At 58.4% G+C, this 14,719-nt stretch overlaps 1 protein-coding gene across 1 annotated transcript; it reads right to left on the reverse strand.

Moving 5' to 3' along the window:
- Positions 1 to 3,929: 3,929 nt before the first annotated feature.
- PDZK1IP1 (PDZK1 interacting protein 1) lies at positions 3,930 to 10,684 on the reverse strand. Its single transcript, XM_048059224.2, has 4 exons — positions 10,475 to 10,684; positions 6,266 to 6,374; positions 4,772 to 4,870; positions 3,930 to 4,498 (listed from the first exon to the last, which is right to left on the reverse strand). The coding sequence occupies exons 1-4, from the start codon at positions 10,539 to 10,541 to the stop codon at positions 4,426 to 4,428; spliced, it is 348 nt and encodes a 115-aa protein (XP_047915181.1). The 5' UTR covers positions 10,542 to 10,684; the 3' UTR covers positions 3,930 to 4,425.
- Positions 10,685 to 14,719: the final 4,035 nt, after the last annotated feature.

Raw genomic sequence — 14,719 nt, forward strand, 5'->3', positions numbered from 1 at the left:
CAAGTCATTGCTCCAGGCGGTGCTGACAATAACTGAAGGAGCCAGAACCACACATTTCAGAGTCCCAGCCTGGACAGAAGCACACTTAACCCAGGTGTGCTATTTGTCTGCACGAGGACCCAGGCTCTGGGGGAAGGTGTCACCCTGCCACCGCATCACGGGGCTGTCACAACCAGCAGAAAATCCTAAATTTCAGCTTATCCCGATCAAACGAGGTGACTCAAACGTCCCTCCTGCCTTTAAATGCTCGCAGCATCTGGACAGCAGCGTGTCAAGCAGTGTGAGATAACCTCCACTGAGGAGCCTGAACGGCTCCGAGGGCACCAAAAGCACCACGAGGAGCCGGCAGCGCCGGGTGACGGGGACCTCATCGCCAAGCCTTGGCCCCAAAACGCCTCCCTGCCGGGCGGTGACATTTCTGCACTGCCTCATCTCGCTCCCTCCATCACCATAGCTACAGCAGCTGCCAATGGCCGGGCGATTCCTTGCAGGGTACCACAAACCCTTGGGGAGATGCCTCCAGAGCCAGCCCCTTTGGCACGGAGACGCTTCGGAGACCCCAGGCTGCGCACGCAGCACCTAAAATCCCCCTTTTCTTCTTTCCCTTTTTCTTTCTTTCCCTTTTTTTTTTTTTTTTTTTTTTTCTTGAAGCACAAACAATGGAGCTAAAAGGTTGGGTATCAGGCCGATAATCATGAATGACGTGTCGTTATTACACGCCGCACATTCATTATCTCCCACTCCAGCCATGTCACAGACGGCTGGAGGAGGGCAGATAACGGGGTGCCTTCATGCAGATGGCTTATTATCAGGATGTTCCAGGAGGGGCTTTAAGACAGTTAGTGATGCTGTTTGCCAGTTAAAGATTAGAGACCCCAGAGAATAATTAACAATCCCAAAACCCGGTTTTTCTGCTGGATTCTTCTGCTTTCTCCCCCCTCCCCCGTCCTCTTTAATCTATTCACTCTAGCAGGTGTAATAAAGTGATAAGGACCGGCTCCGGGGATGTTTGTTTGGCTACTACGGGTGTATAAACCAACAATGGATGGTATTTTACTTCTGGCTTTCAGGGGCTTGAATCGAGACCAAAAACTTCGCAGCCCCCTTGCCCACACACATCCATCCTGCTCTCCCAGCTCCACCTGGACCGGCCGCTCTGGTGCCACTGGGCTCCATCCCAAGGGGCCGTGACAGTCCCCTCCGCATGCCCACAGCCTCTGCCAGCATCCCCCCACTCCCCTCGGGGGTGCCAGGCTCCCTTTTTGCCTCTGCAGGTCCAAATCCCGTCGCCTGGGTGCTGGGGAGCCCGATAGCAGCATGTAAGCCCCAGGCTGTGCTGCATGGGGTCAAGGCCGGAGCTGACCTTCCTTCCAGCAGCCGTTCACCTGCACACAGCAAGTCCTTAATGAAACCACCTTGCAATAATTCGCATGTCCTCCGGATTAAGCAAAACTGACCTTCCTCTGCTGGTGGTTTCGTGCAGCTCTCCCCATCGGGCTGTGCGTGGGCACCAAGGGACGGGGTGGGTCTCCCCCTGCCCACGCTGCTCCAGGGTTGTGGTCACTGCTGGAGCAGAAACATCTTAAACCTGTGCAGGTGGAGAGCCTCGCTAACCTCAGGGAGATCAGGGAATCACCTGGGGCACATCAGGTGCTGCTGGTGGCCCCGGAGGGCAGCCTCAGCTCACGGGGTCGATGGGGTGGGTGCTGGGACACCTGGAGAAGTTGTCTTCCCAACCATGCTCTTCTGCCAGGGAGGGATGAGGCAGCGTTGTGCTTTAAGCAGCATCCCCAGCCCTATCAGCGAGAGATGAGATATCCTAATTATGGCAGTACAGGCGAGGATCCAGGCCGTATCAGCCAGCACAGAAAGGTAAACAAGAAATCCAACAATAGACCCTTAACACTCATTAGCAGTGTCAGATAATACCTCACTTTTCTCCCTTTGGGGCTTAAAATCTAATTAAGATTTTTCCAACAATAAATTTCATTTCTGCTCCTTCCCTTTTTGTTCTTTTGAGGCTGCTCGGCCTTGTCCGAAAGCCCCATCCCTCTCCTGGAGCACCCACGGCCACGAGGGGCAGGGGATTCTGAGCAGCTGAGCACCGGCCCCGCATCACCTGCCCCAAACCCGGGGATGGCTCATTCGGGGTGTGCACGAGGCAGGGAACGAGCTCGTTACTCATTATAAGGATGCTGTTTATAACTTCTTTTGCAACCGGGAGGTAAAAATTAATGGGTGCCCATCCTCTCGCCACACCCCCCCAGCCGCAAGCCGGAGTGCTGACGCAGCGGGCAGGCAAAATGACTAATCCTTGGCAAATTCTGCTGAGCAAATCATTACCGGTGAACCCTGGGGATCTTGTTTGTCAAAGCCACGCAGTTTGGCACCCATGAAAGAAAAGCCAGGGGAGCAGCCTTGACTAGGGGGCGAGCTGGGGGGGGGGCTCACTTCCAGCCCCGTGTCTGTACCCCCAGGCAAGTCCCCAGGCACGGGGCAGTGCCTGGTTTTTCAATGCCCAGAGCCTTCCCCAGCCCCTGGGACATGAAAGCAGCAGGTCTGTCACACCCCAAAATCCCAGGACCCAGCCCCTAGCTGCCACCAGAAGGCTGCACCGTGGGGTTTGCCCCCCCCCCAGCTCCTCTGGCCGATTTTCCACCCCGCGTGGTTTCTTCATGCGAGCTGTGATTTCTCAACGCCGGCTCCGGAGGGCATTTTTCGAAAGGTTTCTCTGCGTGATGTTCTGCAGGGAGATTCCTCTCAGGGTGGGCCTGTCACGAGGACGCTCCCGGTTTGTACCATGCCTGGATTTCTGCGTCCCCACCCTGCAGGGACATCGAGTGTCACCTGTGGGAGGCCTCGGCCACGGGGCAGGAGCTTGCAGTGCTCAGCAGCACACGCGTGGCATCACCAGCTCCAGCCCTGCTCCATCCCACGGCGCTCCCAGGGGACCTTTCCGGGCTGAGCTCCCCATTGGGACTCTTCAGGTTCACTCTGGGGAAGAGCCAGCAGGTTTTGGTGCTGCAGGAAAACAGGGCGTTTTGCAAGCCCCTGCCTAGCAGGGAAACCTGCCTGCGCTGAAGGGCGCCCGCACCGGGAGGGTTTGGGGCTGTTAAGGTCACCTGCAGGTGTGGAGGAGCAGGGGACAGCCTGGCTGGCCTTAAGGACAGAGCCTCTTAACCCTTTCCCCGTTGATCAGAGGGAGCATCCTGCAAGCTGCTAGCACAAGTGATTGCCCATTGAAGGCCAAGATGTTAACGGGTCCCGGCGTCAATCTGTAAAATGCCGCCGCTTGGAAGCGATGGCACCCCTGTGAGCGCTTCCCAGACGCCATCCCTTCTGCAGAAAACCCCATCCCTTCGGCAGGAGGGAGCCGGGTTAATGAACAAACAGCCCCCGGGGGGAGAGGCTGGACAGCCCGGAGCAGCCCCACAGCCACTGCCTGGCAACGCGGGGGGAGCGATTGCTTTGTGCGCAGCCTTCAGCCCTGGAAATGGTTCCCAGTTTGCTGCAGGTCTGCACCCTGTGGACGGTGGGATTCAGGGGGTGCTGCCCTCCTCCTGCCAAGCAGCGCTGGGAAGCGCGGGGCTGGATCCGTGCCTCAGTTTCCCCACCTAGGGAATAACAGGGGGTGATGCTTGCCTCCCCTGCAGCCCTTCTCCACTTGGGGTGGCACAAACACCCAGCAAAATAAAAGTCCATCTCCTTTTTCTCTCCTCTGTTGACACATCAGCACAGGAAAAAAGTGTTTTTGGCTTCATCTCAGCTAGGAAATAAGGAACAGATCCTACCTGGGGGATCACAGGGGTGCTGGCCCCTGTCTGAGCACCCTTCCCACCCTGCACCTCCTTCCCCAAACTGCCCGAAGGCTGGGAGCACTGCGAGATGCCAGAAAGGCCTCCGGGTGATCAGGGAAATGACCCCGCATGCACAGCAATCCTCTTTATTGCTGGCAGGGAAGATATGTACAGGGGAGGAGATTTGTTCTGAAATGAAAACGCGTGCTGTAGGGCCTTTGCTCGTATAAAGGAGGGCGACATGGTGAGACGAGAGCGGGTTTTCGATCCGCAGCTTCCCAGAGGGCAGCTGGGGATGTGGGGGGGGGGAAAAAGGGGGGTCCCACACACCCCACAAGGACCCCCATGCATGTCCGGATCAGGTCAGCGTCCCCGTGGTCCAGGGGATGGGGGACATCAGCCTGGCCAAGCAGGGCTGGGGAGGTGACAGCCCCGCAGCGCTCCGGTGGGGCTGGCAGGGGGGCAGAGCAGCAGGTCCTGCAGCCGGGACGTGGGGACGAGAAAGGGCTGGAGATGGCGGGGCTGGGGCAGGCTCCGTGCGGGGGGACGTCGGGGCGGAGGGTCCCGTCACACCAGCGGGAGGCAGGGCGAGGGGTGGAGAAAGGAGAGGACAGAGGGACAGCCGGTGCTACATGGCGGTGGTCACCACCCTCTCCTCCGGCTCCAGCGTGTTCTCGTAGGCGTGCTTGCTCTCCTTGGACCTGGGTTGGGGGGAGAAGCACAGGCTGTTAGCTCGCCCCAGGGCTATGGCCAGCACCTCCAAAACCACGGCTGGGTGAGGCTGTGCTGCAGCAGCCCCAGGAGATGGTGCGCAGGACATGCCCTGCTGTCCTTCACCACCTTCTGCTTCCTCCTGCGGAGGGTAAAAGCCCCAACAACCAGGTGCATGGGGCGGGAGACCCGGAGCAGGACAGAGGCCATGGCTCTGCGTGAGCCCACGAGCCACAGGGAGGGGTCCTGAGCGCGTCCCTCACCTGAAGTCGTTTGCGGTGCTCACGTATCTCCCTTCGTGGCTGTTGTATGTGACAGCCTCCTCCTTGCCCGCTGTGGTCACCCCTGACTCAACGTTATCCCTGCAGGGGGAGAGGAAAGAGCCTGTTAGCGCAGGGCAAGGGGAGAGCGGCTCCTGGTGGCGACGGCAGAGAGGAGGGCACAACTGTGACCCCCTTTCTCTTGCAGCTCAGAGGCCATGGGGATGATGTGGGACCTTCAGCCAAACCCATGGCCCTGGGTGGCCCTGACGGCATCCCAGAAGGATGTGGGACAGCAGAGGCTGAGCCACCCGGGTGGATTTGCAGGGCTGCACCCATACCCTGAGTGCCAAGAGATGCTGCTCACGTTTGCCTCTCGGGGTGGAAGCACTGCCGGGGAACCCCAGCCACAAGCCCCACTGGGTGCTCCCAGCACCGGGGTCACAGTATCTGTCACACGCGGGGTTGTTTTCTCCCGCCGACTGGTTTTTCCAGTTGCCTTCTGTGTAATCCGTTGCAAAATAATCACCCGCAGTCAGAAGCGACACAGGCAGATAAGCGGGGGCTGTGCCTCCGCCCGAGCCCTGGCGCAGAAGGGCGTGTGCATGCGTGAGTGCACGTCCCCGTGAGTGCACGTCCCCGTGAGTGCACGTCCCCGTGAGTGCACGTCCCCGTGAGTGCACGTCCCCGTGAGTGCAGGGCTGAGCATCTTCCTCCTGGCTGTGAGGCTGCACGGCTCCCCCAAGGAGCCGTCCCACAGCAAATGGGTGCTCAGCCCCAGCCTGGAGCCTGCGGGTTCACCCCTTGCTGCCTCCCTGGTGCCTGCCCACGGGCGATTCCCCAGCCTTTCCCAAGGAACAGCCTTGAGCAGGCGGTAGCTCGAGCCCGTAGCTGCTGCCAAGGCGGCAGTGCAGAGCTGGCAGCGCACCCAGCCACTGCGCTGCTGCTGTCCCTTCGGAAGAGAGGCCGGATTCGTGAATCTGCCAGCCCCAGCTGTCCCCAGCCCTGCCGCTGGGCCCTCCAGGCTGGGAAGGAGCAGCCTGGCGTGGGCTGACGGGCACAGGGGGGACGCAGGGCGGCAGGGACTGGTGCCAAGCCCACCGGGACGCAGGCTGCAGGGCACGTTCAGTCCTTGTCCCTTGTCGACTTTGGGCTCGGGTTCAAGATCGAGTTCCTGCAACCGAGCAAGGCACACGGGTCAGCTGAGCGAGCTCAGCATGCAGCGAGCAAGAGGTGCCAGCCCCGCGCCGCCTCCGCCACGGGTCAAGTCCACATCGCTGCCCCGGGGCTGGGGCTGCTCGGCCGCCTCGCTCTGCTGCCGGCTCCTCTCCTGCCTTGGCTCAGTCTGCTTCACCAATTAAAATGTATTGGGCTTGTTTTCACCCCCCAAAATGCTTGGTTTTGTGCCATGATCACAGTGCTGCCAGCACCAGCACAGTGACAGAGGCGCTGGGTGCATCCCCTGCCAGCCCGAGCATCCCTGGCCCCAGCACTCACTTCTTCTTGTTACACCAGAACCTGTTGACCACAAAGACGATCGCCACCAGGACCAGGAACACCACCACTGCGATGACACCTTGCGACCACGGCTGGAGTTTACCCCTGGCTGCAGGGAAAAGAAAAAAAAAAAAGGACAGAAGTGATATGAAATGTAATCGTGTGCTTTGCCTGCCGAGCTGAGCTTCTCCATCAATGTCCAGCCACGAGTTCAGCCCTACGAAGCTGAGCAGAGCACGTTGCTGCCTACGTGTCTGCCTGTGCTGACATGAGGCACACAGACCTGGGAGCTCTTGTGTATGCCCATGCATGTACAGAGAGCAAAGGGGGGATGCAGATGCCCCTGGGACTGGTGGCACAGCGCAGCAGGAGGGTATTTGCCCAAAATAGTGGGGGAAAGCGGGCAGAGGGGTTCCAACAAACAGCTCAGAGCACACACGCCGCAGGCATTGCTCCCGGCTTGTTTTCCAAGCGCCGCCCGGGGTGATAAGTGACAGCAGGGAGGTTGTAAAATTCCGCTGTCACTCTCGCAGCAAACCGCTGCCACCGTGGATTTGGGTAAAATCCGCCCTTCAGCAAGTTTCCAGAGCAGCAAACTGATTTACGACGGGAAATTGAAGGCCGAGCGGTTCAGAGCAACAGCCAACGGCACAGAAGCCAGGCGGGGCTGGCGGCGGGGAGCTGCGGCATCCCCGTCACCCTGGGGGACATGGCCGAGCCCCCCTGCCTCCAGCCTCTTTCATGGGGTAACGCTGCCTTTGGCCGAGCTGCCTGCGGGCACGTGGAGCTCCTGGAGGAGGACCAGGAGCAGCTGCAGTGCTGACCTGCAGCGCCTCGTCTCACGCTGGTGCTGCTCACGTGGAGTCTGGCTCAACACGTGCGCCCGCAGGAGCGTCGGGAGAACAAGGCCTCATTTTTCTGTAGCCATGCCCGAGCGGTGACCTGGCCGCGGGTGGGACGGCTGTGATGAGACGTGTTCCTGCAAACAGGAGAAACTCCGGGGCAGGACAGAAAGAGGAGGAGCCCTTGTCTCAGTGCTGCCTGGGGCGGCTGCTCCTTGCTTCTCCACAGCGGAGCACCCAGACGTTCCCGAACCCGTCCTGGGTATCAGCACCAGCACCAAAAGCAGAGCTGGTCAGCGCAGACACATCCCTTCAGGACTTAATTACTGCTTCAATCAAGCAAGGCTTTCCTTCTTCCTCAGCTCCTTGCCCATGAAGGAAGCCCTGGCACGCGTGGATGGGGCCGCTGGAGGCAGCCAGCCCCAAGCGCTCCCCCCACGTCACAGCCTCTGCCACCGCGTCCCCAGCCCCAGCACGGCCGCTTCAGCCTGACACCGGAGCCTCGTGCTGGCTGAACACTTTGTCCAGGCAAATCTCTGCTCTAAGCTGCAAACAGCCCTCACCGGGGGCAATAAAGGCGCGCTGTGCAACCTGTGTTTGCAAACCAATCATCCAGGCAGCTACACGCCGCCTCTGCTGCCGGCTGCCATCTCACCTCCCGGCTCCGCTCTGGGGGAGACGGTGACAAAGACCCCCAGCTCCTTGAATACTTATCACAAGGGGCTTTTATTTAAAAAAATATAAATACAGACCCAAACTCTCCCACCCGTACTGTGTTTCGGGAGGCCGCTGGCTCACCGCCTGCAGGTTTTGGGGAGCGGTGACCCCGCGGCGGAGCAGGGGGTGACAGCAGCCCCAGCAGCGGCTCTCGGCCGCCTCCCTCCCCGCACAGGCACCGCAGCGTGTTTACTGCAAGGTCCCGGGGCCAAAACTCAGCTGGGAGGAATTCAGGCGGAAATTCCCTCTTGTGTCAGCAGCGTGCTTTGCCTGCAGCCCCCTCAAATCCCTGGGCTGCTGGTGCCCGTGGCGTGGGGATGGTGGCGGGGGGAAGAGCAGGGCTCAGTCCTCACCTGCACAGTCTGGTGGGCAGGAGATGCTCCTGCCCTGTCAAACAGCCCCAAAGATACCTTTTACCCCCACCCCGAGGCCTGACCGGCTTTGTTTCCTCCCTCGCTCTGTCCTTGTCTGTTTTCTCGGCCAGATTTATTTATTATTTGTGTTTTATTTTTCCTGCTGAGGCCATGGTTTCCAGTCCGAGCCCAGGAAGGGAGGTCCAGGTCCAGCCCAGGATGAGTTTGCTGCTGGGGTTAAGGAAGTTCAAGGTCAGCCTGGGTTTGAATTTCTATCTGACCATCACGAAACTCTTCTGTGCTGGGCAGGTGAGGCTGCCCAGAGAGGTTGTGGGGTCTCCTCGGAGATCTTCAAATCTGGACCTGGTCCTGGGCACCCTGCTCTGGGTGGCCCTGCCTGAGCAGGGGTTGGAGCAGGTGACCCCCAGAGGCCTCTTCCCACCTCAGCTATTCTGAGATTTTGTGAATTCAGCAGTGACCCAGATCTCCAAGTTTCCTTCTCATAGTCTTCTAGCAGAGAAGGTGAGGAGATAAAACATCGGAAACATCTTCCAATCAGCTATGTTCAGGAATTAGAGCTTTTGCAAGTGAAATCTCACTCAGACAGCTGTTTCCATGAGACTTCAGAGCATCCAAAGCTGAAGGGACAAACGGCAAACCAAAATCAAACTATTGTGGCTTCGAGCAGCCTGGTGGAGCCCGGCTGTCAGGGGAGGTGAGGAGCCAGGACGTAAACCTGAGCAGGGGATGCACAGAGCTGGGGCAACAAGGGCTGGGACGGGCCCCTGACCTTGCTCCTTCTTGAGCCTAAACCAAAGCAGAGGCAGAGAGCCCGGCAATGCGGGTGAGCCCTGGGGCCAAGCAGCACGTGCTGCTCGCCTGTGGCCCCTCCAAGGGGACCAAAACCAAGCAGGGCTGGCAGCGGGAAGGGCAGGCACCGCTGCTGCAGGCTGAAATATCCCCGTGGGACAGGGGCTGCACGCATCCATACAGAAGAAGGGCTGGGAATCAGGCAGAGACAAGTGTCTGCGCCCAGGGGTTGGTGAGATCTTATCAGGGAGTGAGCGCATAGATGGCAGCCCTGCCTGGCACCGCCGCGGGCTGGAGCACACACTTTGGCCTGGGAGGGATGGCAGGCAGGGCGGATGACTCTCACTTGCCTTCCCTGACAATTTTTTAAGAGGGACATCCCTCCCTGGACAGCCCCACCGCCTCCTCTCTCTTCTGCCCCGTGGCAATGGTGGGTTGTCCCGCAGTGAGCAAGAGCTCCCCAGCCAAATAACCAACGTGGGGCGCAGCCTCTGCGCTCCCTGACAGGCGTGTGCCCATCCCTCTGCAGCTCCAGCTGAGATCGAGGAAAGCATCGATGCCAAAATAAGCCCTGGTGCACACTGTAACTCCATTTCCATTCTCAAAGTCTTGTCTTTAGGCACACAGACAACTTCTGGTGCATCTTCCCTGAGTGCTCGGAAAGCATCGGCTGTTCTCTGAGTTTTGCTGTGACTGAGAAAGTTGTGCCAGGCTCTGAGTCCTCATTAAAGGCTTTTTTTCCTCTCAAAGCAACAGCAAAACTTTCAATCCTGCTGACGGTGGAGACCCCACGCTGTTAAATCCTTCGCAAGTTGGTAAACAAATACAGGAAGAGCGGTCAAGGCTGGGGCATCAGGAGGAGAAAGGGGGAGGGAATTTTCCAGCGCTTTGGCAGGGCCAGATTGGTTTTAATTACTCCTGATTATTTGTAGTGTCAGACAAGTCCTTCCCTGCCTTTCATGAAAATAATGTCATAGCAATAGGAAGTTTCTCTCTGAAGCCTCCAGGAAGGGAACGGAAGCCCAGTTTGCAGAGGGAAATGTCTCCCCCCTGCCACCTCACCAGCGATCAGAAGTACAGGAAAACCTGCGAGCCCTCGGAATGAGAAGGAAAAGCAACCCAGCGCAACGCTTTCCCGGGGCCGAGAGCGAGAAGAAAGTAAAAAATAAATAAATAAATAAATAGATAAATAAAAGCCTTAAGACGACACACTGCTCGCCTCCGAGCGCACGGTGCTGCGGGGATAAATCAGAGCCGCTCTATCGCCGCCTAACCCTGCGAGCAGGCACCTCCAGAGCCAGGTGAAGCGAGCAGCGAGCCCATGAACCCCCTAAAGGGATTTTTCCTATTCCTGAGGCGCTTTTCCCATCCCCGGGAAGCTCTCCGGGGGCTGACCCCTGCCCCCGCAGCCTCCCCGGCGCGCCCCCCGCTCCCCGTGCCTCAGTTTCCCCGGGCGCGGGGCAGCAGCGGGGGCTGCCGGCTCTTACCTTCCTGGCAGCTTGCGGGCTCCAGCGCCAGGAGGAGCCCGAGGGCGACGAGCCCCAGGGCCGGCATGGTGCGGAGACGGTGCGGGGACGGTGCGGGGCTGCGGTGCGGGGCGGTGCGGAGCGGCCCCTGCTCGCCGGGGAAGAGCCGCGCTGCGCTCGGCGCCCTCCCTCCCGCAGGAATGAGCCGGGTAAATTATCAAACTCATTAACAGGGAGGCTGATGCTCACACCTGGCTATTCAATCCCCTGCCCCGGGAAGGGGAGGGCTGGGAGGAGGGGGGGGGGGGGCGGAGGTGGTGGCTTTTTTTTTTTTTATCTTTTTTTTTTTTTTTTTTGCCGCCCAAGAGCCAAGGCTGCCGGGGAATTTGGGGGCAAGGCGACTTGAACCTGACGTTCCCCTCGGGGCTTGGAAGGGAGCCGAGCCTCCCCGCTGACATTTGCATGGGCGCAGGAGGAAGCAGCACCGCCCCGAGCCGCGCAAATCTCTGCCGATCACGCCTGGGGCATGCGGGCTGAGAGCTGCAAGCTGGGAGCTGAGACCCCCCCCACACCCGGCTCCCCTCTCCCCCAGTGCCCCCTTCCCACCCTGCCACCGAGCAGGGCCCTGCCCGGGACCCCCAACCACCCTCCTGGGGCTGGGGGGCCAGGGGAGCCGCCGCGTCCCGACGTGGACCCCCTCGTTTTGCTGCTCAGCCCGGGAAAGAGGGGTGCAAAGAGAGAGAAACGCTTCTGTTCTTTTCATCAAGTGCCATAAACAACCTAGGAAAACACATCTGCGGTTTAGAAGCCTCCCTTTATTAAAGCAGCTGATTGCTGCCTCCCCTATCCCACGCCTTGTTAAATGGGGAGGCTGTCAAGCACCACGAACGCAGCGCTCGTTTTATTGAGCCTTTGGGACTCTTCCCAAATTTCTTCCGACACCAGAAGAGAGAGAAACACACGATGAAGCGCGGCATGGCTGCTGCTGCGGGTGGGAAGGCGCGGGGCTGGGGCTGGGGCTGGGGCTGGGGCTGGCGCAGGAGCCCAGCAGCTCCCCAGCACACCAGGCCTTGGGCAGCTGACAGGTCAGCCTGCAGGAAGAGCTGAAGCTGCTTGGCTTCGTGGCTGCTCAACCTCGGTTACACCCCAAGGGAATTTTGGAACTGGGAGCCAGCGGTGTCGTCGTCGTTCCTCTCGCCGCATCTCCCAGCCCTCCCACGAGCAGGGTGTGAGCATCCCGCTCCGTGCCTGCACGCCTCCCCGTGCAGGATTTCCCCTCTCCATTCCTCCTCTTCCCCCTGGACCTAAAACCAACGTTATTTATGCTGGAAATGGGCTGGAGCTGGCTCGCAGGCCAGCTCCCAGCTCTCTCACCGTTCCTTTGGGCACCTTGCCATGCCCCGATCCCCACGCGCAGCGCGGGTAAGCCTCCTCCTCACCCTGCTGACTTTTCTTGCAACAAGCAAGGGAGGGACTCTCCGAGGCGGGGGCTGTCCCCGCGCACCTGGGAAGGACGTGGGATAACCGGGACCTGCCCATAGCGAGGTCCCGTGAAAGCAATCCTGCTGTGAATCAAAAGGGATGAGTTGGCTTACGAAGAAATAATAATGAGAGTGAACTTTGGTTTCCCAAGGACTTGCTGGTGTGTCTCCCATTCCGGGGAAACGTGCAGAGATTGTGATCACTGCTGACTGCTTGTCGCTTGTCTCTTAGCAAAACCCTGGGGAAAAAAAAAAAAAAAAAAAAAAAAGGGCTTCTCCAGGCTTCTGTCTGGAGCAGAAGCCCTTACCAGCAGAAGCCCTAGAGCACCCAGTCCTGCCGCTGCCTTGAGAAAATTCAGTGCCTGAGACACCCCCTGCTAATTGCTACCCACCCTGCAGTCACAACAGAGCTGGTGGGGTTTCCCTATGGTGGTGGTTTCTCCTCCACCCTTACTCCACGACATCTTCTCATCATCCCTGCCCAGCCCAGCCCCAGGGATTGCAGGGGGATTTTCCAAGGGTAGGGATGTCTCCTAAGCTGGGGGGCATGGCAGGCCAGGAGATGAAGGCAGGGCTGCTAGGCAGGGGTCTTGCTATCAGCTCCCTCCTTAGGAGCAAAAACCACTTTACCGTCACGCGTTCCCCCATTTATAAGAAACTTAAGGAAGTGTTCTTGTTCTGTCCTTGGTCGTGAGGCCAGGGAATCATTCCTCTGCTTATCTCAAAGCTTACCTGTGCTCCAAGGCATCTGCTTAACGCATGGCAGCCATTAGGGAGGTATGCACTGTTGTGGCCAGAGGTGCACGATTGTGGCTCAAAGCACCGTGGCACCTGCAGGGTTGCATATCGCTGAGTCTGCCCCGGGGGGATGAGAAACTGCCAGCAGCTTTAGTGGCGGTGGGCTTAGTGCAGGGGCCAAGTCAGAAATCTCAGCAAATAATTTTCCTCCTGCTTTGTCCCTTTATGATTCTGGCAGCGGAAGCACACGATGTGCAGAGACAAGGAGCTGCAAGTTCCCACGGCAGCGCTTTGGGAATCTCACCAGCCCTCGCATGTATGCTCTCAACAGCACATAGATGTGGTTGGTCAAACCCCTATGGGCCCATTTTACAGATGGGGGAAACTGAGGCACAGAAGGAGCAATCCCTCCGGCAGTGCTCAGCCAAAGCCTGGCTGGAGCCAGCCCCAGCCCAGCTCTCTCCGAGGGCCTCCTGTGAGCCGCTGCCCATACAACAAGCCTCCCGCAAAGCCAGGTCTTGGTATTTCGGGATTTATGCTGATCTCCTCCAAAATTTGACTTTTTTTTTTTTCCCCAAAGAAATAACGTCTTTTTTTTAAGCCAAAATTAACATTTGCTCTGAGCGCATTCCTGAGCCTAAAATGTGTTCCTGGGTGATATGGCTCAGAGCGCAGATGCCAGTTCCTCTTCAAAAACGTTTGTGGGGCTCCGTGTTTGGATGGAGGTTATTTGTCTTTCTCCTTCACTTCCTTCCTCCCTCCCTCCTTCCTTCCCTCCTTCATCCTCCCCATCTCCTCCCACTTCATCAGAAAGAGACAAACAAATTAAGAAACAAAATAGGTAAGAGCAAGCCTGAACAGCCCCTTTTCTTTAGAAAAGACCCCTTTTTTCCTTTAAAAAACAAAACGATGAATTTATGCTTAAGTGGTTGCTCCAAAAACAAAAGGAAAACAAGCAAACAAACAAACCCCAAATTTTTTAATTGTTTGGTAATTTTTTGACATTTTCCATCAAAAAATATTCCCAGCCTGCCCCAGAACTCGCCCATTTCCCATCGCCACTGACTTCCAGATCTCAGGTGGAGCACCTGGTGCAAACCCCGCTGCAGACAGCATGGCTCCAAGTGCAAGCCTTCAGTCGGGGGGGGGGCGAGACCGACCCTTGCAGGGGGGTTTTGTGGATTTCCCCCCTCCTTCTGTGCTGCCTGGCCTCCTGGGCAGGGTCAGGCAAGGCGCTGTCGGCAGGACTCGCCTCCCGCAATGAGTGAGCTATTTCATCGGCCGGTTACTCGGTGGCGGACCAACCTGGCGGCCAGCTTGTGCAAGCAGAGCCAGGCAGACCCCGATGTCTGCCCTTAAAGCCCACCCACTCCTCCCCGCTGCCATGGGCAGGGATGTCTCCCACCAGACCAGGTTGCTCCAAGCCCCATCCAACCCAGCGCTGAACACTTCTAGTGATGGGGCATCCGCAGCTTCTCTGGGCAGCTGTTCCAGTGCCTCGCCACCCCCATCACGAAAAATTTCTCCCTTATATCCAATACAAATCTGGCTCCCTCCTCTCCCCAGCTGCCCGTTTGCACACAGCTGCCAGGATTTGCCCTCTGAGAGCTCCTGGACCCACAGAGTAAAGGAGGCTCAGTGCCAGCTGAAAACATCCCCAATAACCTCATCCCTTCAAGCTGGAGACTTTAGGCTAAGAAAACAACCGCCCGATCCACCCCACCGTGCCTCTGGTCTCCCACACTGCTGCTGGAAGGGCCCACATTATCGATTCCCCCTCATCTTTGTGCACCCCTGATAATTTCAGAGCGCGGCTGCCGCGCTGCCGGGGCGGCAGATAGCCGGGATCCCGCCACGAGGTGCTCAGGGAGGGAGAAGGGAGCTGGGTCGTGCTTGGATATTCCCTCCTGCCCAGCGATATCAAGTGGAATGAATAATTCACTATCTGATCATCTCTAATCTTCGTCCCATAAAATCAGCAGCAAGCTGGGAGGGTTTTTGAAGCCTCCAGCTGCATTGGCTGATAAGGCATGAGGCAGGAAAGATT

The sequence above is a fragment of the Anser cygnoides genome, chromosome 8, assembly GCF_040182565.1.
Source record: "Anser cygnoides isolate HZ-2024a breed goose chromosome 8, Taihu_goose_T2T_genome, whole genome shotgun sequence".
In the NCBI taxonomy this organism is placed as follows: domain Eukaryota; kingdom Metazoa; phylum Chordata; class Aves; order Anseriformes; family Anatidae; genus Anser; species Anser cygnoides.